This window comes from Oscarella lobularis, chromosome 13 (assembly GCF_947507565.1).
Source record: "Oscarella lobularis chromosome 13, ooOscLobu1.1, whole genome shotgun sequence".
NCBI classification, from domain to species: Eukaryota; Metazoa; Porifera; class Homoscleromorpha; order Homosclerophorida; family Oscarellidae; genus Oscarella; species Oscarella lobularis.
Genome location: NC_089187.1, coordinates 368372 through 388887, shown reverse-complemented (window position 1 = coordinate 388887; position 20516 = coordinate 368372). Strand labels below are relative to the sequence as shown.

Genomic DNA, 20516 nt, shown 5'->3' with positions numbered 1-20516 from the left:
CGGATAATGCCACTGTACTGTACACAAATATATATATACTGTACCACCTGTGAAGTGCACATCACGTTTCCTGTAAAAGAGGTTGACCATGCAAAACGACTGAAGCGTGATCCTTCAAGCGATAGTCCTTGTTGTCAATCCATGTCCAATTGAATTTATTTCTGCTCAAATCGACAATAAGTTTGGCTTCAGCCTGCCAATCATGAGTGGTCTTTTGAAGCAGTGTCTTGACAGGACTGCCACCATAGTATTTATTAGTATGATTGGCCGGTATTCCCAGCAACCCAAATCCATAGACGTGAACGACGTCGCAAACGAGTAGACCAAAAAAGAGTCCTTTCACACCGCTCGACGACATGTGACGACCACGACTAGCAGACGTCCGATATCTCTTGTGGTATTCATTCGAAGCGAGATTCGGCAGAAAACGCAGAAAGTCTGACACCGAATAGATTTTTCGACCGTACTTGCGCTTGCATTCCCCGGCTATGCCGGTGCTCTTTACATTCATATCTTGTACGCTATTTATGAGGAGGAGCGGGTGATTGCGTGGAATGCCGTCGGGACCGCACGAAAAGCCGCTCAGATTCAGTATCACTACATCCGTACGATTTCCCACGTGTTTCTCACATCCTCGAGTCGGTGCGCCGTTCATGCGAATGACGACGTCGCGCGAATCGATGTCTTTTCCTAATTTGAAATTGAGGAGATTGGCGGAGGAGCCGACTAGTGCGCAGCTCTTGCGCTTGCCGCGGCCGCCGCGGCGAAGTTGAGGATAACGGTTGAATTCTTCTTCATTGATTGAATACGATTTTTTACATTCGAATATGGGATGACTGCTTCCACAGCCAACGACTGGCCAAAGAGAAGCCGAAGAGGAATTCATTTGATTTTCTACAGGAGGAGGAGAAGAAGAAGAAGAAGAAGAAACCGCTTTCTTCAGTTCTAGAGGAGGAGGAGGAGGAGGAGGAGTGGTAGGAGGAGGTGAAGTAACAGATGAAGTAACCGCTTTTCTGATTGATGCCGCCGCCGCTCTGGCGAATGGCGGCTGAGTGCGTGCCCTTTCGGTCACCAAGCGGCTTCCGCCTAAGACTACTGAGAGAGAAATGCACTCAAAGCGCTGTTTTTCCTTTCCGTCTCTTACTTAGGAGGCTGGAACTGACGATGATGAGGAGGAGGAGTAACAACAACAGCGACTTGTTTTGCATTCTAAGCGCACACTGTAACACTACTATCCTTACGGAGACGTAAACTAGGTTGTGTCAAAGTGACGTCTCAATACTAACAATGACCTAAAATGATTACTGCGTTCGTTGTCATAGAAAAGTTCTCAATTCTTACATACCTGCTTATTCCTGGCCTCAAAACGCGTTCTCTCTCTCCTTCTTATGAACCTGTTTAGCTTCCATTTATCCTATAAAAACAAATCATAGTTGTAGCTGCATGAAGATAATCATCATACAGCTAACCATCAGTGTTACAATAATTTTCCAAGCAAAGAGACCGAGTATGACAAGCATAGCCAGACCAAAGCAAATCAATAATAGGATAAGCGTATAATTTGGAGATTTCTTAGGTGGAGATGTCGTCGTAGCGCTTTCTTCACGCTTGGACACGCGTACAGACTCCAAAGAATCACGACAAAGAAAAGACTCTTCACACGCAAGGACTGATGATGATGACATTATAAATCTAAATTGAATTGGAACATACCACCACTACTTCCATGAAGTGATGCCACTGAGTCTTTGTTCCGCTAGAGGTACAGAGTGACGCAGTTGCGGCTAAGCCGCAAATTATTCGCACGTCAACTTCCGGCTCACTTGCGCTTTCTTCTCCGTCAATCGATTGCGCGAGTCGAACAGATGTCGACAGTTAGGCGACTTTCGTCCACGGACTCGACATCGCGACGACTGACTCGTCTTCGATCGTCGCACATAGATAAGCCACGATGCCCGATTACGTAAAAATCAAAACAGTAATTTATCGACAACGATCGAGCACCTCATCAAAAGACCACGAACAGTTGGACGAAAGTGAAATGCACTCCCTGCAAGATGTAGCTAATGAGCAGTTACCTAGGTGAAGAGAAAATACATCATGATAAGGCGGAGTGCAATGTTGTGAGGACCAAGGTGTACCTTGCGCGCATTCAAGCGCGACTGCGTGTAGTAGAAGAACTCCCGCCGTAATCAGGCAAATTCTCAGCATTATAGTCGAAACAATGACCACTCATCCCGTATGTTATATAATGCGATACACGATTCTTGACACGATGTACAGTACGTACATGATCGCGTACAAGTGACTAAAAAAATTAGAAAGACGTCGAGCATGTGATTGGAGGGGAATGTGACAATTTTCAAGAATCAAGATACTCTCTAGGTGTACTCCAAAGCGTACTCTAGGCTTTTCCGTAAGCAGGATTGGCTGTTTTTTGCTCTGGCGTCTTATACAGGGGATTGACGCCCTAGAGAAAAAAATATTAGAAATTGCTACGTAGTATGGAAATTCTATTTATTTATTGCTTTTTGATATTTCGCCGACTGCTGTTCTTGGACAAATTTCTTGTACTCCAAACCATCCTAAATTAGCGCTAATAATACTAATATCCCACATGGGGAATATTTCAACTTACAAAATACATAGTGATTAATTTCCACAACAGCAGTGGAATTAGAACGAGAGCCAATAGGCCAAAAACGAGGCCCAAAACAAGCGGATAATACTTAAAACTCTCCGTCGATGAACAACGCAATTCTTGCCCCCCCAAATAATCAATTCTCAACGAACCACGTAGCTAATGCGAGCCTACCTGATTCCACGTGAATTGGCTCCAACGATCCGTCAGCTGCCAAAGCGTAATAAAACTTGAATTTGCAATCCTGTTGATCCGGCTTCTGTTCCGCCTGAACGAGACACGGATCGGCATTTCTCTCTTAATTAATTAATTAATCAATAAATCAATTTTTTGATCAAAATTTACACACTGTTGATTTGATACGTCACCGATTCCGCTTCATTGAGTGGAGCTATCTTCGTAACATTCGTATCCGAGCAGTTGGAAGAACACGTCAAGGTGAGAGGACCGCTACCAAAAGCGCTACATTCGACGCAGTCTTTCTTGAGATCGCAATAGTTAAAATTGAGACACTCCTATACACACAAGAGGAAATTATCCAATACAAATAAATAAATAAATAATCGAATGTGCATTTTTACTTGTGTAGCGCACGTTTCGCAGTAATCTCCAATGAAACCTTCCTCGCAAATGCATTTTCCGCACGAACACTTTCCTTGTCCATTGCACACTTTGTCGTCCTATAAAATCGCTCACGTGACCCAAAAATCAATACCCCTATTCCGTCGCACCGCTAATTGGTCCTTGCACGTATCCAATGACAACGAGCATTCGCAGGCGGTACCCGTGTAGCCCGGATTACAAACGCATACGGGTATCAAAGCGTCCGTGCCGCAAACGCATCTTCCCTTATCACTTCCTATGAAAATTATTCTTAATTTAATTATTAGTAATAGTAATTGATTCTGTAGTTACCTCCGCAAAGATTTCCCGCCGTGTCGTGGTTGCAAGCTAGCTTGTTACATTGACACTGATCTCCAATGAAGATCTTGTTCAAAATGCAGATGATTATTTTTCAGCAAAGCGATTTTATATCAAAAAACGCATACCTCTCTGCATACGCATTGGCCACAAATGCAGTCGCCATTTGTTGGTCCATTGCACGGCACAAAATCAGCTGTAGCATTTGCAGGCCTATGTATGACGTCATAACTATTGATAAAACTTATTACTGTTATTTCGAACTCACCCGCAGCCAAGTCCGATGTCTTCGTCGGATCTGTCGCACTCGCAACGATCTCCAAACCTAAATTTTAAAATTAGTGGTTATTAGCAAATATTAGTAGCGAATATCAATAAAATTATCTTACTTTCCGGAATTGCACTCGCACGTTCCGCAACTCAGTTTTCCGCCGGCACACAAAGATGAATTTGACATCTAGAATAAAAATAATAAATAAGTAAACATTATACATTATGTATTAATCAAGTTACTGGGCTAGATGCGCATTCACATTCGCACACTGGATTAAGAGTGATGTCGAAATCGTTAAAACCCGGAAAACGGATTCGAATGCTAAAGACGCTTGATAAATAATTATTTCTATATTTATATGTTTTCAATTTTGACTTTTTGTTGGCTTCTATGGACGAGCAGGTGTCCGCCGAAATTTTAAAATTGAACGTAACCGTTTCGCCCAATTGAACGTCTTGACATCCTCCGGGAATCTGCGACCTCGTCGAATTTCTAGTTATATGACATCATGGAGGAAAGTCCCCACACGCAAAAAATTAAATTACGGTTGTAAATTGCAATTTGCTACGGCATCAATAGTGATTCCCGGATGCGTGGGAATAACTGGACGAACAGTGGAAACAATTTCCTAAATAAATAAATAAATTTTAATTAACGCGACGGCACTAATTCTTAATTTACGTCATAAATATTTCCAATCAGTTGAACAACGTTTTGGGAATTCGCATCTAAAGCCGCCACTCTCAACGCGTCAATTTGACCCGCCAAATTCTATAAATAAATAATAAATAAATAAATGAAAAGTAATCGTTTGATTCCTTTTACTTCGTAATTCTTTCTGAAACTTCCTGCTATGGCAAAAACCGGAAGTATGTCGTACGCTTTGAGTTTCTCGTTCAAGTGTCCAATCGACGGGTAATCCTGAATGAGAGCTTCCGTGTAGAGACCGGAAGCGTTCAAGTGACAGAGACCGTCGTTGGGGACAACGGCACCGCCAAGCTATAAAATAAATAAATAAATAAATAATTTATATACAGTGCACGTGGTCGCTACTTTTCCATCTCCAGCAAAATGAAAACCGGCATCGCTGGCCAGAACAACGATTCTTCGAGCGCGCGCATTGGTATTGGTTTCCCAACCAATTTCCTAAAAACACAAAAGAATAATAAAAATAAATAATAATAATACATATTGATTGTTCTTCTGTACTTGACCACAGACGATGACTTGCATAAGCGCATCCATGCCGCCTTCAGGAAAGTCAACGTTACCGGAAATCTCTTCCTTGTTTACTTTTGCCACAAAATCGTCAGTGTTTCCCGTGAGCGGAAGAGCGTTCTTGAACGAATAAGGAGGCGCACAAGGCGATCGAGCGCCGCACGGATTGTTTATACTAGAGAAGTAAAAATATATTAATAATTAATTACATAAATAATGTCCCACGTTCGCAAATCGACGTAAGGAGTCGTCGTCTTATCGACGAACGTTCCGAAACCGACGCGCGTATTCTTCGTGCGAATCTTAAGCGCATCGGCTAAAAATATTCAATAAATAAATAATGTTAATCTCGAATTTAATTGATTGATTTTTACCAAGGCTGCCTGCAAGCGTTTTGAGTTTTTCTAAATCGTCTTTCATTGAATTCGACATGTCCATCAAATAATAGAGATCGACGGGATGATCTTTCGCCGGACGAACGTTCACGCTCACCGTCACGCTTTCGCCTTAATTAAATAAATCAATCAATAAATTATACTAATTAGGATTTTCATTTGTAATTTTACCCGGTCGCAAATTGATGTTGAATGACTGAGGTGCGACTTGTTCCGTGCTCACGTTTAAGTTCTATAAATTTGATTAATTAAAATTTTAATTGGGATTTTTTCTGTTTGCCTGTCCGATGGAAAAGTTGCTATTGGGATTGGAGACGCGTTGGCACAACCTGTTATTGTCGACGGACGTTCTAAAGCAACGCGAACTCAAACCCTGAGACAATATCTAAAAATCAATAAATCAATAATTATAGAAACCGGACAAGAGACGAACACTATATTATTATATAACCTCGTCTTGACACCACGAGCAATTGGCCGAAGCGGATATACACGCGGAACAGGTTTTCGTCGATGCGCACAAATCGCTACCAGTTTGCCCTATACACATAATCGGTGACGTAGGAGGAAGTGGGCGTGGTGATAGTGGAGGCGTGGCAGCGGTTCGTCTTTCGTTTCCCCCCCGTTGTCTGCGATTTGCGTCGCTTACCTTGCGTCGGATTCGACGTTAGCGTTATGAAAACAACGACGAACGTGATTTGAAGCGATATCATTTTCGATTCGAGGTGCAATTCTGCGCGAAACGAGGCGCCGGTTGCGCGATTTTGCTCGAGAACGTTTCGTAGTGTCGTTACTACCTTGTAAGACGCGTTTTCTGCGCTTGAAAGCTGACGAGAGAACGATACGGAGGAGAGAAGATGCGAATGCCTTTGGCACTGTTCGGTGTCCCAGAGATCCTTCGATTGATATCTTACCGAGTCCCGTATCCGGTAGTGGGAAAAAAGGGAGTGTCCGGTAGTTTTATTACGCAGAAATAGAGGGTGTAGTTGACGTCACCGCTATTGAAGAATCAGCCAAGAAGTGTCTCTATAGCGATCTTTTTATAAAGTCGTGTTTACTAGAATCCCAATTCAGGGTTGTCACAAATCTTACTTAGAAGTTAGCTACTATACGTGAGATACAAATATTAGAAATAAGTAAAATGCTTCCAAGTCTATAAATTTTTAGCCTACAATAATAATAATAATAATGATAATAATCATATGAAACTTCAAAGATCTGTAGTAACGAGGTCCAAGTTCATCTCCTTTCTCTTTCCTCCCCTATTCAATTTCACCGACTGCGCTCGCGCTTTCCTCTGAAACTGAGCCTGTCTAGCCAAATCACGTGCCCCGCCCGCGCCACCACCATTTCTCGACGGCGACAAAGGCGATTGACGCTCGTGCGAAAGACTCGGCCCAGATCGACTATAAAACTCGCTCACATCACGTGACCCATCGCGAGCGGACCCGCTCCGCATCCACTTGGCACTTTTCGTGTGCCTCACATCGGACGACTGGGGATAATAGTCATAATCTCGCCTCGCGGCGACCCCTTGAACCGGCGGACTGGCCGAATGGCCTTTCGCGGGATAACGAAGCCGATGATAAAAATAATCTCTATTTTTTTTGGACCCGCCACCGCCGCCTCTATCCCTTCGTCCCGTATAACCCATCTCGTCATCGCCCGTGTAGCCGTTGTGGGCGGTGCCGGTGGCTCCCCCCTGATACCTTGGGACGGAGGGAGGAGGGGGCCCTCTTCCGTATCTCACTTCCTGCTGATCTTCCAAGTACATTCGTCGCACGAGATCGTCTCGACGGGACTCGAGTTGCTCGAGAACGCGTCGAACGGGCTTCAAGCGCTTGCGTCCCGTATCGAGCAAGTTGGCGACTTGTTGCTCTTTTCGCGACGTTCTCAATTGCTTGCGCAAGGTGTGCGAATGCTCAGCAATCTTAGAAGAAAAAGAAGACGACTTTGAATGGGGAGACTATACTAAAGGGGCTCTAAACTCTCAGCTCATGTATAGTGGGGTCAGAAAGTTTTCGGCACCTCTAAGATTAACATAGTTTATGCCTTGACGATACAATCTGTACACTACTAGCCCCAAAACACTGTTTACTGCCGAAAAACACGTTTAGAAACCCTTGGTGCCCGGTACGCCTTTGTTTCAACTAGTAAAAAGGACAGGCTTTTTGACACTAACTGCAGTCAGGTGTTTTAAAAGCGATTTTATCAACTACTAGTATAAACAAAGGTGTCCCTATTATATCAGATACGTGGTCATGGGGAACTATACGTATACTTTCCGGGTAAAGAAACTCATCAGATCGCACATGCATGAACTGAGTAAATTTGGAAGGTGCCGAAAACTTTCTGACCCCACTGTATACTATACAAAAAGGGGTTCTAAACGAGACTGGGGCTCTATTTGCGCGAGTACGGTATTTATTTAACTATTGCTCACTTTGACTGACTCGGCCCTCGCTATGTGATTGGGAGCCAACGCAATAATATTCTCAAAGAGATCATCGAGTTTGAGATCCTTCGGAGAGATACGACGTCACAAGGAAAGTGACCCCTTTCCTCTAATATTCTTTATACCTGCACTATTGGTGTCATGATGGGAACAGTTGTATCTCTGTACTGCTGAACGCTTCCGAATTTTTTCAGCGCGGTCAACGCTCCCTGCATTCGCTTGCATTTGCCGAGGTTTTCTTCTAGAGATTCCCCTTGTTCCTTTAGAAATCTACACACAGTAGTACATGATACCCTTGTAGATAGATAGATATTTATTTATTTAATTAATTTCTACTTCTCTTCTTTCACAATGACTTCTAATTCTGACGTCATTATGGGTTTTATTCTATCCTGAAGAGCATCAAAAGTTTCTATGATAAATTGAATAATTAAAATTAGTTGCTTAGCGCGCGCGTCTCTTTTCTCTACTTTTTCCTTCCGTGAGAATTTTTCCGACTCGTTTTACTTCCGTTAGGAGACTGTTTAGTTCGTTGACGTCGACCCTACAATGCCTTTTTACCACGTCGACGCGAATTTCTTCCACTGCCGCGTCCAATTCAAATATCTCGTCGAATAATTTCTCGTTCATTTTCTCCACTTCTCCTTCCTCCGAAATCAAATCTCCTCTCGTTTCAGAACTCACGAGAATCCCTATAAAAATAAAATAAATTATAGACGTATTGTTCAAATTAAATACGCCAGCTTCTTATTCACTCTTTGGTTCTCTGGCTGATATAGCGCGCGTTATTTTCTCCTTGCAGTCTTTGAGCATTCCAGCAAAGCTTTCGCACTGAGACCGATGCTGTTGTCTCAGCGCGTGCAACTCCGTTTTCAAATGCCGAATATTTCTCACCAGTCCATCGGCGGACTTTACCACCAGATCCTTCTCCTCGACACTCAGAGCGCGATAGGTCCACTCCTTCCGAGTGGAAACGCCCCTCGTTTTCATTGGCGGATCGGAGGGCGGCGGAGACGGTCTTCCATTATTTTCATTGTCTAAATAGAGTCTTCTTGGCTTGGGAGGAGGATACTCGGTTCCCATAGCAACAGATGCACCTATAGATCTCATATACATTAGATTAGATTCAAGTGTGTTTTTTTGCTATACTGTACTTGATGAAGATAGAGAGGCGTCGCCGTCTTCTACCGTTTTTCCTTTCGATTGGACGGCCCTGTGAACGAGTCCAGTCAGATGACTCAATTGCTCTTGCATTCTCTCCAACTTCTCGCTAAAAATAAATCATGAATCGAACGCGCATGCGCTAATTAACGTACGTACACAGATAAATCGCTATCGGCGTGGAAAGCCAATGAGGAGGCCTTGTTGGGCCACCTGCCGTGAGCCACGCCCCCATTTCTCGGGGGCGGCGACGCGAGACTGGCGCGCGGATTGAACAGGTGAACGGTGAGTATGGCTCTGTCGTAGACGTCGCGCGCGTCGACGAGCTGATAGAAGAGCGCGCTCGTCGGATCTTGGATGTAGATCGTCCCGGCGGGGGGTTCGAGTTGGGCGGGAGCGAGCGAGTGCGCGAACGCGTCCGAGAAGAGCGCGCGCAGCGATTTCATCGTTAGGTGTGGCGGGATGGCGACGCGGCGCGTTTCGCCGTTGAATTGTAGGTACATTACGTCTGCAAAACAAAACAGTGGTGCGTGCGTGTGAAAGAATTTCTCTCATGCATCTGTAATCTGTTTACGGCACGAAATTCTTACGACAGTCCGCGGCCGGGAACCGGAATATTAGCTGGGTATTACGAGAGTGCAATCGAACTGTAAACGGTTACCGGTAACTGTCAACCGCCTAGCTATTTTGTGGCTATTTTTCGTGTAAATCGAGAGTGCCGTAACGCTGTCGTAATCTCTTACGGAACTCTTACCTCGACGGTTCGGCCCCCCGCCCGATCGGCCCGATTGCCACTCCAATTCATTTTCGACCGCCGCCGCTTGACTCGGATGTCGAACGCGAAGCAACTCGAGAAACTTTTCGCGTTCGCTCGCGAGCCACTCCTTCCCGCGATGATGATTCTGATGATTTTCGGCTGCGGCACTTCCGCTCAGCGTATGTCGTCTCATGATTCGCTTTCCGCGCTTCTTTTTTCGCGTTCGACCGCTCTGCGGCGGCGGCGATCGACTCGACGGGCTCAAGCTGTGTCTCAACCGCAAACGAAGCGCGTCTTTCAGATCGAAACAATCGCCTAAAGGGAAAAACAACGCGTTGAAACCCGGAACGACGGAAGCCCGTCGATCAAAAAGGACGCTTCACGCTTACGAGACGTTCGTTCGACGTTTCGAATCGATCGCACAGTAGGGGGCGCGGCGCGGGCAAACGAACAAAGAAGAAGAAAAAAAGCGAAGACAAAGGGAACAGTGGAAGGGGGCGAAAAACGATCGCGAAATCGACGTTTCGAGAGCGTCGCCGGGAACTCGAATGACTCCGACGCGATTTGGGGGGCGCGTTTCGTATTCTCGTGTCGCGGAACGCCCGGCGTGGTTCCCACGAATTTGATACAGATACAGATATTTTTTACCAGGTGGCGATGCTCCATTGGCGCTCGACTCCATAGCGCGCGCGCGCGCGCGCTCTCACTCGAAGCGAAGAAAAAACGTTCGATCGTTCTCCGACGATCGCTCGCGAGTTCCCAAGTGGTTCGAATACCTGAACCTTAATGCAATAAGAGTAGCGGCTATTGGGCTCTGCGGTTGATTAACATACCTCTTCTTTATTAATTGAGGAGGAACCTAAGGGCGTGGTCACGCGGAAGAGTCCTGTTCCAGTTTTTTGCATAGATCGACTACTTGGGCTAGTTTTAGAAACTGACATATACGGGAAAACGCAAGTGAAGTGTTAGAATAATGTGGGTAAATACTATTTTGTTGTCCCCCCACCAAAGACTGGTTCCCCTCTCAATCCGGGACCCCAAAACGATTCTTTGGCTTTCTTAGATTTTCGATTCGTTTCAGCAAATGCTCGTTGTCCTCTTTTAATTGCACGATTTCCGTCTGGGCTTGACGAAGCTGAGAAGATTTTTTAGAGTAATTATTTATTTTTTTTCCTTTGAGAGATACTATACTGACTTCTCTGGCTGATTTTCGACTTTTCGATTTCAAATCTTCCTCGTTCTGTTCCAGGTCTTCCACCTGCTTTCGTAGCCTCTTCGTGGTCAATTCAAACCTTTGAACCTTGTAGGAAAAAAATAGTAATAATATTTATGTGTATATCAATGGGATTACCTGAGCTTCCAGTCTCGCTTTATCTCCATCCACAATTTGCCACTTTTGCTTGTACTCGGCCACCTGCTTCACAGCGTCTCCTGCAAAGAAATAAATAGAAAAAAATATGATGGGTTATTTATTAATTATTACGAAATTGATCCCTGTAATTTGGACCACTGAATAACGAGTCGTTCTTTTCCATAGCGGACATGGCCTCTCTCAAACTATCGAGTTCTTTCTTCAAACGATCTCTCTATAGGTAAACCATTTGCCCTATGTATCTACATTAGTATAAGTATTAGTAGTATTATTACATCTTTTATTAGATATTGATTTTCGTCTTTTGTCGAACGCACTTGTTCTTCCAATTCTTTCACTTTCTCAGTTTCGCCGAGTTGAAAATCGCCGTCGTTCTCATTTTCATCGCTATAAGGATCAGGCAGTACCAAGTGCTTTGACTAGAAAGAAAATAATAAACGAATATTTTTTAATTTCTAGAAATTAAGACGTACCTCCAAAAATTGATCCCTAAATAAAATTTGTTGTCTTTGTTCGTCCAGTTCGGCTATTTGACGTTCCAACGCCAAATTGCGTTGACCAATTATCTAAAATTCAATATTTATGATGATTAATTAATTAATTAATATTGACTTTGCTACCTTTGCTTTTTCTCTGACTTCTTCAGTCAATTCCTGATTTGATTCTTCCAAATCAGCAACACTGAATCAAGAATAATAATAATAGATAAATAAATAATTGAATTATTAAATTGTGGAGAGGGACTTACACGTCTTTGAGTTGGTCCACTTGTGCCTTCAATTTTTCCTTTTCGTTCAAAAGAGAAGCGTTTTCCACATTCAATTCTTTGAATTTCTTTTCCAAATCTCCATCTTGAAGCTGATCCTGAACACAACTTAATTAAAATCTCATGTAGAAAAATTCGAAGAACTCACAACGGAAGCGATTCCATTTTCAATCTAATCCACAACATAGAAAATGAATAATTTATATTTTTTAAATTTTCGTACCTTTTGTGATCTGACTAAAGATGCGGCGCTCCTTGGAGCCATAGATCCATCTGCTTCGTCCTCTTTCTGCACAAAACAACGAATACTATTGTGCTAGCGTGCGCTAAGGATTTTTTACCTCCTGTTCTTGTCGTATATTTTGGAGCCGAATTTCCCTAGCTCGAGCTCGAGCTTTTCTCTTTTCGGCTAACTCCTTTTCGCCCTAGTGTATTTTCGAAAGCGAATTGCGCGAAAAACTCTCGCGGCGCCGTTATTCTCACTTTTGCCACGAGCTGGCGAATCGCCTCGCCTTGTTCGATAAGAGGACGCCTCGTAGTTCCTCTCGGAGGCAGCGTCTTCGATTTGGGATCCGTCATTTGACAAAGGAAGCAGGGGGAACCTCTGAGTCTCTTTCTCTAGCGAAATAAACTAAGCATGCGCTTTATCACCTTCATCACGTGCAATCTAAAGCACGTCACTGACGAGAGCAAAATTTGACGTCTTCGCCTCCCAGTCGGCGCTATGAGCTCAATCGAGGAACTGTCGAAGAGTCTAGTGCGAGAATATTTAAGCAGAAAGGTTTAGAGTTTGTTTACGTTTGATTTGCCCGTCGCCATGGAGCTCGGACTAGGGTCTGAAGAAAACGCTGAGCGTTCTCGACGAAGAAATGCCGCGAAACTCGCAAAGGCATTCGATAGAAACATAGAAACGTTCTCTCGAACTAACATTAGAATTTCCCAAGCATTAGTAATCGTCAGATATTGGCGAAAACGATGCACATCGAATATTTAATGAAGAAAAATAAAGTTAGAAGAAAAAAATCGACGAATATAACAGTGTCTTACCTCGACTAACATACCGTAGGAAGATTCGGTTCCCTTGAAGACAATGATCGAGGTTATGACGCAATATTTTGTCCGAAAGGGCGGGGCCGTCTCTACATCCGGGGCAACAGACGACAAGAAAAGAAAATCGAGACCTTTGCAAAAGAACGACGTGGAGCCTTCCCGGATATTGGTTGCCATGCCGCCCAAAGCAACTGCAACAACAAAAAAAGAAGATAGTCTATTATTCGAAGACATTGAAGATGAAGTTGATATTAGTCCAGCTCCTAGATTATTACGTGATAATTAATAATAATAATACAAATTGTAGATTTTTGATAGTACATTTTAGAGAATTCTGGTTTTCGCGGGGCAGGATCTTCGTTTCAGGGTGTACCAATTGATTTGAGTACAGCTATGGTGAGATGACTCTCTAAGTACAGGAAGGACATTGAATACATGGTTTATATTATTAGTCGCTAAAATCGATTATTTTTGGAAATGCAATTACGTTTTTCAACTCGGAATGGCAACGCCAGAGTTTTGTATTCTGCGATATTTGCAACCTCGAATATGGACTTGTACAATTCAAGGCAAATATCTCAACATTCCAAAAAAATAAATAATAAAAACTGCTGCTAGGGGGGACCATGCGGTCTCTTAGCGTCGCTTCAAGCTTACGTACTGAAGCACCTACTGTTCACAGAACACAAGCCTAGGCAATATATACAATTGATCAATTATTTTTATTCATTTTGTCAGCACACATTTAGATTTGATGAGCGAGAGAGACGACGGGCTTTGTTAGATGCCATGGCTGATATATTGTGGCAATGTGGTGGGGGACAGAGGGCGTGTCTCGCGCGGGTATCGTCGTCAGAGCAACGTTCTTTTGTCGGCTCTGTTCCGGGAAGGTACAAGTCTGACAGATTGACTGAACGCGTAAGAGAAAGTGGCTTTGATTATTATATATAATAATTGATTACGTAATTAAGTTGACTCTGATGTATGCTGATACCAAAGCAGACGTAGCGACTCTTCTCAAGAATAATATTAGCCAAGTAGGGATTTTTTGCTAATAGCTCTACTATAGTAAGCATTTTGAATAGTTTGAAAATTCGTCTGGAAACGGGGCCATATTATTTCTCTATTGCGTCATTCTCTCGCGGGGACTTGAGAAGTAATAAATAAAATATCAATAGATTATAATATAGGTGTTGATTTTCTTATTCCATAATAGCGTAATGCTTGACATGGATGATTCAAAAGGAAGACTGATGGGAATGCACGGCTACTGCACGCAAGAAATGGTCAATCTCATTATAACAGGCAGAGCATCGTCCAACGTATTCAACGGGGAAATTGATCTTGATACGGGCGGAAGCAAAACGGTAAATTAATTAATAAAAGTTCTGCTATTTTAATTAATTTGTCGTGTAGTCGCTACTAAAAGGAATAGAGAAACGATGTGATGTCGGGTTCTTGTCTCTATTTGAACACTACGGCTCATGCCAGGTTTAATTAATATTTATTTTTAATTGGTTTGACGTTTGTAATAAAGGTGGGAAGTTTTTTAAAATCGCCCAAGTATCCTATATGGCTCGTCTGTAGCGAGAGCCATTTCACAGTTCTTTTTTCTTCTGATGTCAAGATTCTTGATGATAGGTACACCGTACTCTATTTTAACCTAGTCATTTTTATATGTTTTTCTTGTTAGTAAAAAGCGTTTTGATTTGTTCTATTATGATGGACTGGCAAAGCAAGACGAGCCCATACGTCTCACTATTGGTCCTAATCAATAATATTAAATTTTTAATATTTTATAGTATCTATTGTAGCTATGGGAGGTGAAGGCAAACACGCCGAAAAAGACCTGATACCGCCACTCGAATTATGCATTCAAACGAAGTACGTTAGTCAAAAAATTGAGACTTCTAATAATGATTTTTTTTAGATGGAAACGGTGTTCCGTTGACTGGAACGACACGGAACCGCTGTTATGACTTAATATGTTTTGTATTAGATTTTAGTTTGTTTTTTCTATCCAATCGCGGCGATGAAACTCAATGCGTCTGTTTATGCGAGTCTTTACACCTGTGAGCTCCCACGCCCCCTCCCACGCTCCGCCCAACCGCAGCGCCCAAATCGTCGTAAATCTCGTCATCCAGTTGACGTCACCCGGATGCGAAGCCCGTTCTAACCCCGAACAACACACTATAGACGCTGCCGACGCCATCGCGACCGTACAAAAGGCAAACGACGAACATGAAAGACTCCGCCCCGACCCCATTGGCTAGCTCGAGTCACGTGCCACACTTTCAATAGAAAACAGGCCCACCCCGACGCGCCCGCTCCGCGATCGACTTGCGCATTATCCCGTTTTGGGTTCAAAGTTAGAGCTTCTGTTATCATTAGCGTCTCAAGCGTCTCGCGCGGAGCGAAAAATCGACCGTTCGAAAGTCCCCGTACGTTCGATGAAGGTGACCGTTTGCTTCGACTCGGTCAAGGTAATCGTTCCCTGCGGCGGTGGCGACGTGCCCGTTAAGGAGCTCATCGCGCGCGCCGTTCTCCGATACAAGAAAGCCGTCGGAAAGGTACAGTACAGTTACTGAATAAATCGAGCCCCACCCCCCATCTACATCTCGCGTCACATTGTTGCCAAATCGTGAGAGAAATCGATTGGGGACGCGTGGGAGCGGGTCGTGTCGATTTCGAACCCGTGTACGTGTACAGGCGTCCGATGAGCGAGTCGTCGTGAAAACGCTTCAAACCGCCGAAGACGATGCGATTCTCGATCCGGACGATCTCGTCAGCGACGTCGCCGACGATCGCGACAAGGTACGCGTCGATTTTTCCTCTCCCTACTCTCGTCGAAAACGAAAAGCAAACGTTTTCAGCTGATCGCCGTCTTCGAAGAAGTCAGTCATCGCGCCGGCGACGGAACGAGCGAATCGTCGAACGAATCGTCGACGAATCCGACGAAAGCGATCGAAAAGGAGTCGAGTCTCGGCGAAAGACCGCCGTCGGACGGTAAGAAAAAAAAATGAGAGAAAGCGCGTGGGGGCGTGGTCGCATGCATACGTATTTAATTAATTAGGCGCAGCTGTCTTGGAAGAGGAAGACGATGCCGTTGCGCCGTTACCGCCGCCCGAATCGCCGACGAAAAGCGACGCGGGAAATTTCGCTCGCGTCGGCGTGCGCCAATCGACGATGCAACCGTCGCCGTCTCTCATCAATCGATGGATGGACGAAACGGAAGAGGCCAAGTGTCACGCGTCATCCGGGGACGACGTGCGAGTTGTTGATATTAAAAAATTGGGTGACATGTTAGGCATTCGCGCGCACGGTTACAAATCGAGCGGGGGAAAGGATATGGGAATATTCGTGCAGGAAATCGACAAGGCAAAGTGTAAAACGCTCGGAGACGAACCCCTATTGGTTACGGATCGAATCGTTAAAATCAATGGGAAACCTGTTGGGGATTTATCCAATAAGGAAGCGCTAGAAGTTTTGGCGGAAACGTCGCGAAATTTCATTCAGATACAATTGGGAGTCGTGCGAACGTCGAGTCGACAGCCGGGAAATAAAGAAACGCAGCCACTTCCGCTACCCAAAGAAGCTGCGTCCATATTAGGTAAATAAATAAATAAATATTTTGTAAAAATAAATAATTTTATTATTAATTTTTTAGATCCCGTCGTTTCTAATACGCGAGAATTGGGTAAAATACTTACTATCGAATTAGAAAAGGATTCGCGCGGGTTGGGATTCACCGTGACGTCGCGCGACGTCACCACGGGAAACGAATCCGAGCGTCCTCTCTACGTGAAGAATATTACGTTGGGAGGCGTGGCACTGAAAGACGGGCGTCTTCAGGCCGGGGATCGGCTTCTCTACGTCAACGGGGTCGCTATGACGGGAAAAAGTCAAGTGGAGGCGGTGAATATATTGAGATCGACGCAGGGGAGAGTTCGGATAAAGGTATCAAGGCAGGAACCTCTAATTGATGTGAGTATATACAGTAAGAGTGACCACTACGCGTAGTTCCTCTCCGCGAAAAGGGGATCAGTGTAATGTAGGATCCTTATATCGCGTAATGAGGTGCTAAATGAGTAGCTACTATAGAGCCCCACTCTCCAGCTCTTTAAAAAATCTCTAGAGCCCCAGGAGTACTGTTAGAATACCTTGAAATGACTTGGTTCGGTGTAGTCCTCCCTCTCAGAAATTAATGAATAACGGTTAGACAAACTGATGACAGTGCCCCACTTTCCAATAAAAGACATATACGAAAGATAATCTAACTCTATAGACGTAGTACCTCTTTCTTTTCCTCTCAGATTGATGATACTATTTCCGAAGCCGGTTCCGTTCTCTCGCGTCACAATCGTCCCTCCCAAACGCTCCACTTCAACATACCCCTCAACCTCAGCGGCTCAAACAGCCTAGGCATAAGCGTCAAAGGAAAAACGAGCACTCACTCGGCGGCACACGCCGCCGCCAAAGACGATTCCGTCAGCGACGTGGGAATTTATATCAAATCGGTCGTCCCAGGCGGAGCAGCCTTCAAGGTAAAAAAACAAGATTAATATATTAATAATATAATAGAATTATTCATTAGGACGGTCGTCTCATGCCGAACGATCAAATCCTCTCGATAAACGGTGAGAATTTAGAGGGAAAATCCAACGCCTCGGCCATGGAATGCCTTCGAACTGCAATGCAAAGCGCCGCTATGAAAGACCACATCGATCTCATAGTGAAACGAAAAATAGATCACGTCTCTTCATCCACATCGCAATCCCTCGCCGGATCGACGCGGAAGTTGTCCGAATTGGGTCTAGTGGAGAGTCCCATCGACGTGGGATCGGATTCCGAGTTCGTTCTTCAGAGAGCGGCGGCGACGGCGGCGAGAAATCGATTGGATTCGCCGAGAAGTCGACCCAAGAGTGCCGGTCACAGATTAAAAACGAGTCCCCTCGTTCCGCATCGGACGACGACGACGTCGACGACGGCACAGAATCCCGTCATTAATTATCCAGGGGATCATGAAAATGAGGAGAAGGTGTTGAGAAAGAGAATGAGGCCGGGCGATCCGAACGAGGAGACGGCCGTGGAAAAAGACGGCGGCGGCGGCGGCGGCGGCGGCGGCGACGAGGGAGAAGAAGTCGAGAGTCCGTTTCAGAGGGACGCTGTGGGACGATTGTCGATGTCGGAGAGACGCAAGACGGCGCTCGATCCGAGCAACTCGAAAGTGTATCAGGAACGACAGCAGAAGATGGCCGGTAGGCTATAGAAAAAGAAAAACAATTAATCTATCGTGGATTAAATAAAACAATGTCGTTAATCCGGTTTTGATTGCGTAGAACGCGGGTCCGGCAGAAGTAGTCGGAGTTCGGGCCGAAGTGTCGGCAAGGGGACGAAGCAGTTTGTGAGCAATCGAGTCGGAGAAGGTAGAAACGCTTCTATAATGCATACGCGGAGTCGGATAGAGTACATCCGGCAGCAGTAGACAAGACCTCTAACTAATTGCTTTATACGTAGACAGCCTTTAGACAGGGAGAATTGTTATTGTATCTAATTACTTGCATGGGATCCTTTCCCCATCTCCTTTTTCTTTTCCTCCTCTCTCGCCTTTTTTCTTAAAGAAATTTTTTTGTACGTTAGAGGCACGTGCCCGTATCGCGTGTTTTATGCTACCTTATTAATTAGGTCGCTTGATTCGTTCTTCGTCTGACGAAGTATTGAGAAAGGCGTCGTCGCGAGAAGACGATGTCCCGATCGACCAGATTCCCCGCTCTCAAACGGGCCTTTCCCTATCGAAATCTCTTGGCGAAGAAAACCCTCCCAACGACGATGACGACGAAGAAGCGTTGCGCAGGCAGTAAAGAAATCGTCTCTAGTAGCATTTGTCTTACCAGAGGAAAATCCTTCCGTGTGTAGGGGGCGTGACTGCAACTACAGCTTCCGTCGCGCCGTCGATCATTCCTTTGATGACAAGGCAAAGGCAAAGGTCCCGGAACAACAGCAGCAGCAGCAGCAGCAGCAGCAGCAGCAACAACCCCAGGCAGTAGCAAGTCCGAGAAAAGTGACTACGCCTAAAAAACAGCCACCTAAGGGTAAGGGTATGAATACTATATATTACGTATAGTCAAACCCCTCAAGTATCTAATATTTTTATTAAATGATGTACTATTATCACGTGATCATATCCCAATCTAAATCTGTATTCGCATTTAGTAAATGATCACGTGATTATAGCCTATACTTGGGGTTCATATACATATGTACATAATTGCAGTTAATCTCATTGTGTGTGTGTCTTTATAGGGGTTTCTCCGAGCTGGAGCGATACCCCTTCCCCGTCGTTTTCGTCACATGACCAAAGTCCCGTGTCCCCTTCTCAAGTCCCTGTTCTCCCGAGAAAACACGCGCCCCCCGCGCGACCCATCAATCCCGAATCGCCCGATTTCGATACGCCGGCGCGTAGAAAGAAAAAGAAGAAGTTTTTCAAGGGTCTATTTCGCTTCGGTAAGAGTTCGAAGCACTCGCGTTCGCGCATGACGAAATCGCCTCCCGCCAATATGGGATCGACGATCCCGGATCACGTGGGAATGAGACCGCGATCGGGGTCCTTGGGGTCGAATGAAAATATTTTGGAGGAGACGAAAAAGGAGGGAACGCCGCGCGTAATGCGACGAATTGCCGCGAGCGAGTTCAATGTGAGACAGAGAATGTATGACTCGGGGGACGAGGGAATGGGGGAGGAGAGACGTAGCGAGGGTAGGCCCACGCCCCCTCTCGCACATCGTCATAGCATGGCTGTACTGCCTAATCATCACCGTGACAACAACAACGAAGAGGAGGAGGAGGAGGGAGAGGAGGAGTACGACGAGGAAGAGGTCACGTTTTCTGAATCTGTGCAAGTTTAATTTTTAAACTTATAATCGAGGTAGATGTACTAATAAGTTTGGGGGCATTCGCCTTTTGCAATTTTATGATATACGAGGCGAGTCATTTTATCTAATTATTGACGAATTCGTGCATTACGTTGCGTGCTGCGTATATTTTAATTACATTTTTTGGAGCGTTGATGGAGTAAAGAGTTTACAAACCTTCACCGCCGTGTTCGCTGGAAAAGATTTTGACGTCAGTGATTCAGCTTAATGATGATGAGGAACGCAATGCGCATTTCCTAGCACAATAAATGGGACAAGTTCAATCCACGATGTACAATACCCCCTCTCTGAGTTGGGCCTCTGGGGATCTCAGTCAGTCAAAAGAAAAGATCTTTGGTACTGTAGTCTCTCACATGACATGAGGGGAGGGACTACAGAGACAGGCCAAAACCGGAGACTTCTTTATAGAAAGTCAGTACAGTTAGAGAAACTCTCCGAAAGAGTCCACGTTTATTAGCGGAAGGCTTCGCCTGCGAGCGGCAAACACTGGCCTGCCACTGCCCACGGTGTACGTACGTCTCTGAATACCTGTTGACTGTCGCGCAGGTTTTATGGGAGAAGGCGAGGCAACGCG

General features: G+C 44.9%; 6 protein-coding genes across 11 annotated transcripts; 2 read left to right on the top strand and 4 right to left on the bottom strand.

Annotated features, from left to right (window-relative positions):
- Nucleotides 1-15: 15 nt before the first annotated feature.
- On the bottom strand, nt 16-2233 carry LOC136194987 (type 2 lactosamine alpha-2,3-sialyltransferase-like). 4 transcript variants are annotated; one of them, XM_065984249.1, is made up of 7 exons: nt 2142-2233; nt 1824-2078; nt 1714-1756; nt 1470-1654; nt 1346-1414; nt 1145-1292; nt 16-1095 (listed from the first exon to the last, which is right to left on the bottom strand). In XM_065984249.1, exons 6-7 carry the CDS (start codon nt 1206-1208, stop codon nt 62-64), a joined length of 1098 nt encoding a protein of 365 aa, XP_065840321.1. In that variant the 5' UTR covers nt 1209-1292; nt 1346-1414; nt 1470-1654; nt 1714-1756; nt 1824-2078; nt 2142-2233; the 3' UTR covers nt 16-61. The 4 variants fall into 4 exon arrangements, with proteins under 4 accessions (XP_065840321.1, XP_065840322.1, XP_065840323.1 ...); XM_065984250.1 differs by having other exon boundaries at nt 16-1092; XM_065984251.1 differs by lacking the exon at nt 16-1095 and having other exon boundaries at nt 1182-1292; nt 1470-1669; nt 1824-1922; nt 2005-2078; nt 2142-2227.
- Nucleotides 2233-6382, bottom strand: LOC136194979 (integrin beta-1-like). Its single transcript, XM_065984238.1, has 25 exons — nt 6247-6382; nt 6099-6182; nt 5901-5989; nt 5730-5834; nt 5621-5681; nt 5429-5560; nt 5280-5370; nt 5046-5229; nt 4890-4982; nt 4662-4835; nt 4518-4607; nt 4382-4464; nt 4212-4328; nt 4076-4157; nt 3952-4019; nt 3831-3887; nt 3691-3775; nt 3557-3629; nt 3373-3500; nt 3223-3321; nt 2991-3156; nt 2816-2938; nt 2639-2760; nt 2529-2585; nt 2233-2470 (listed from the first exon to the last, which is right to left on the bottom strand). Exons 2-25 carry the CDS (start codon nt 6160-6162, stop codon nt 2405-2407), a joined length of 2409 nt encoding a protein of 802 aa, XP_065840310.1. The 5' UTR covers nt 6163-6182; nt 6247-6382; the 3' UTR covers nt 2233-2404.
- A 102-nt stretch (nt 6383-6484) lies between these two features.
- LOC136194980 (uncharacterized) lies at nt 6485-10604 on the bottom strand. The gene is made up of 10 exons (XM_065984239.1): nt 10471-10604; nt 9820-10137; nt 9225-9573; nt 9059-9174; nt 8660-9001; nt 8375-8596; nt 8241-8316; nt 8030-8174; nt 7893-7970; nt 6485-7379 (listed from the first exon to the last, which is right to left on the bottom strand). The coding sequence occupies exons 1-10, from the start codon at nt 10502-10504 to the stop codon at nt 6660-6662; spliced, it is 2400 nt and encodes a 799-aa protein (XP_065840311.1). The 5' UTR covers nt 10505-10604; the 3' UTR covers nt 6485-6659.
- Nucleotides 10605-10711: 107 nt separating this feature from the next.
- Nucleotides 10712-12869, bottom strand: LOC136194989 (leucine-rich repeat flightless-interacting protein 2-like). 2 transcript variants are annotated; one of them, XM_065984255.1, is made up of 14 exons: nt 12759-12869; nt 12646-12714; nt 12444-12591; nt 12302-12385; nt 12184-12249; nt 12109-12132; nt 11943-12058; nt 11815-11875; nt 11668-11760; nt 11470-11613; nt 11306-11408; nt 11174-11253; nt 11018-11122; nt 10712-10957 (listed from the first exon to the last, which is right to left on the bottom strand). In XM_065984255.1, the coding sequence occupies exons 3-14, from the start codon at nt 12537-12539 to the stop codon at nt 10847-10849; spliced, it is 1083 nt and encodes a 360-aa protein (XP_065840327.1). In that variant the 5' UTR covers nt 12540-12591; nt 12646-12714; nt 12759-12869; the 3' UTR covers nt 10712-10846. The 2 variants fall into 2 exon arrangements, with proteins under 2 accessions (XP_065840327.1, XP_065840325.1); XM_065984253.1 differs by lacking the exons at nt 12646-12714; nt 12759-12869 and having other exon boundaries at nt 12444-12610.
- LOC136194984 (probable ubiquitin carboxyl-terminal hydrolase MINDY-4) lies at nt 12633-15080 on the top strand. Of its 2 annotated transcripts, XM_065984246.1 has the most exons (16): nt 12633-12741; nt 12794-12849; nt 12905-12968; nt 13027-13285; nt 13339-13406; nt 13463-13579; nt 13629-13705; nt 13760-13928; nt 13982-14047; nt 14096-14166; nt 14227-14377; nt 14427-14501; nt 14548-14651; nt 14704-14774; nt 14825-14894; nt 14941-15080. In XM_065984246.1, the coding sequence occupies exons 1-16, from the start codon at nt 12685-12687 to the stop codon at nt 14987-14989; spliced, it is 1524 nt and encodes a 507-aa protein (XP_065840318.1). In that variant the 5' UTR covers nt 12633-12684; the 3' UTR covers nt 14990-15080. The 2 variants fall into 2 exon arrangements, with proteins under 2 accessions (XP_065840318.1, XP_065840317.1); XM_065984245.1 differs by having other exon boundaries at nt 13629-13928.
- A 97-nt stretch (nt 15081-15177) lies between these two features.
- LOC136194973 (partitioning defective 3 homolog) lies at nt 15178-20075 on the top strand. Its single transcript, XM_065984233.1, has 12 exons — nt 15178-15238; nt 15402-15580; nt 15720-15824; nt 15884-16016; nt 16084-16620; nt 16678-16994; nt 17324-17554; nt 17605-18268; nt 18350-18436; nt 18696-18867; nt 18927-19102; nt 19314-20075. Exons 2-12 carry the CDS (start codon nt 15461-15463, stop codon nt 19913-19915), a joined length of 3144 nt encoding a protein of 1047 aa, XP_065840305.1. The 5' UTR covers nt 15178-15238; nt 15402-15460; the 3' UTR covers nt 19916-20075.
- Nucleotides 20076-20516: the final 441 nt, after the last annotated feature.

What these genes read in the sequence shown, in the direction of transcription:
- LOC136194984 (XM_065984245.1), top strand. Translation starts at nt 12,685, where the DNA reads ATGAGCTCAATCGAGGAACTGTCGAAGAGTCTAGTGCGAGAATATTTA. An exon ending in ATTTAATGAAGAAAAATAAA is followed by an intron (nt 12,969 to 13,026) that starts GTTAGAAGAAAA and finishes AACATACCGTAG; the next exon opens with GAAGATTCGGTTCCCTTGAA. An exon ending in GAATTATGCATTCAAACGAA is followed by an intron (nt 14,895 to 14,940) that starts GTACGTTAGTCA and finishes GATTTTTTTTAG; the next exon opens with ATGGAAACGGTGTTCCGTTG.
- LOC136194973 (XM_065984233.1), top strand. Translation starts at nt 15,461, where the DNA reads ATGAAGGTGACCGTTTGCTTCGACTCGGTCAAGGTAATCGTTCCCTGC. An exon ending in AGAAGCTGCGTCCATATTAG is followed by an intron (nt 16,621 to 16,677) that starts GTAAATAAATAA and finishes TTAATTTTTTAG; the next exon opens with ATCCCGTCGTTTCTAATACG. An exon ending in ACGACAGCAGAAGATGGCCG is followed by an intron (nt 18,269 to 18,349) that starts GTAGGCTATAGA and finishes TTGATTGCGTAG; the next exon opens with AACGCGGGTCCGGCAGAAGT.
- LOC136194979 (XM_065984238.1), bottom strand. Translation starts at nt 6,162, where the DNA reads ATGATATCGCTTCAAATCACGTTCGTCGTTGTTTTCATAACGCTAACG. An exon ending in GACATCGGACTTGGCTGCGG is followed by an intron (nt 3,776 to 3,830) that starts GTGAGTTCGAAA and finishes CGTCATACATAG; the next exon opens with GCCTGCAAATGCTACAGCTG. An exon ending in CGTGCAAGGACCAATTAGCG is followed by an intron (nt 3,322 to 3,372) that starts GTGCGACGGAAT and finishes GCGATTTTATAG; the next exon opens with GACGACAAAGTGTGCAATGG.
- LOC136194987 (XM_065984249.1), bottom strand. Translation starts at nt 1,208, where the DNA reads ATGCAAAACAAGTCGCTGTTGTTGTTACTCCTCCTCCTCATCATCGTC. An exon ending in CGTCAGTTCCAGCCTCCTAA is followed by an intron (nt 1,096 to 1,144) that starts GTAAGAGACGGA and finishes TTTCTCTCTCAG; the next exon opens with TAGTCTTAGGCGGAAGCCGC.
- LOC136194980 (XM_065984239.1), bottom strand. Translation starts at nt 10,504, where the DNA reads ATGGAGTCGAGCGCCAATGGAGCATCGCCACCTG. An exon ending in ATCAGCCAGAGAACCAAAGA is followed by an intron (nt 8,597 to 8,659) that starts GTGAATAAGAAG and finishes TTATTTTTATAG; the next exon opens with GGATTCTCGTGAGTTCTGAA. An exon ending in TCATGACACCAATAGTGCAG is followed by an intron (nt 7,971 to 8,029) that starts GTATAAAGAATA and finishes ATCTCTCCGAAG; the next exon opens with GATCTCAAACTCGATGATCT.
- LOC136194989 (XM_065984255.1), bottom strand. Translation starts at nt 12,539, where the DNA reads ATGACGGATCCCAAATCGAAGACGCTGCCTCCGAGAGGAACTACGAGG. An exon ending in ATATACGACAAGAACAGGAG is followed by an intron (nt 12,250 to 12,301) that starts GTAAAAAATCCT and finishes TGTTTTGTGCAG; the next exon opens with AAAGAGGACGAAGCAGATGG. An exon ending in AAAATGGAATCGCTTCCGTT is followed by an intron (nt 12,059 to 12,108) that starts GTGAGTTCTTCG and finishes AGTTGTGTTCAG; the next exon opens with GATCAGCTTCAAGATGGAGA.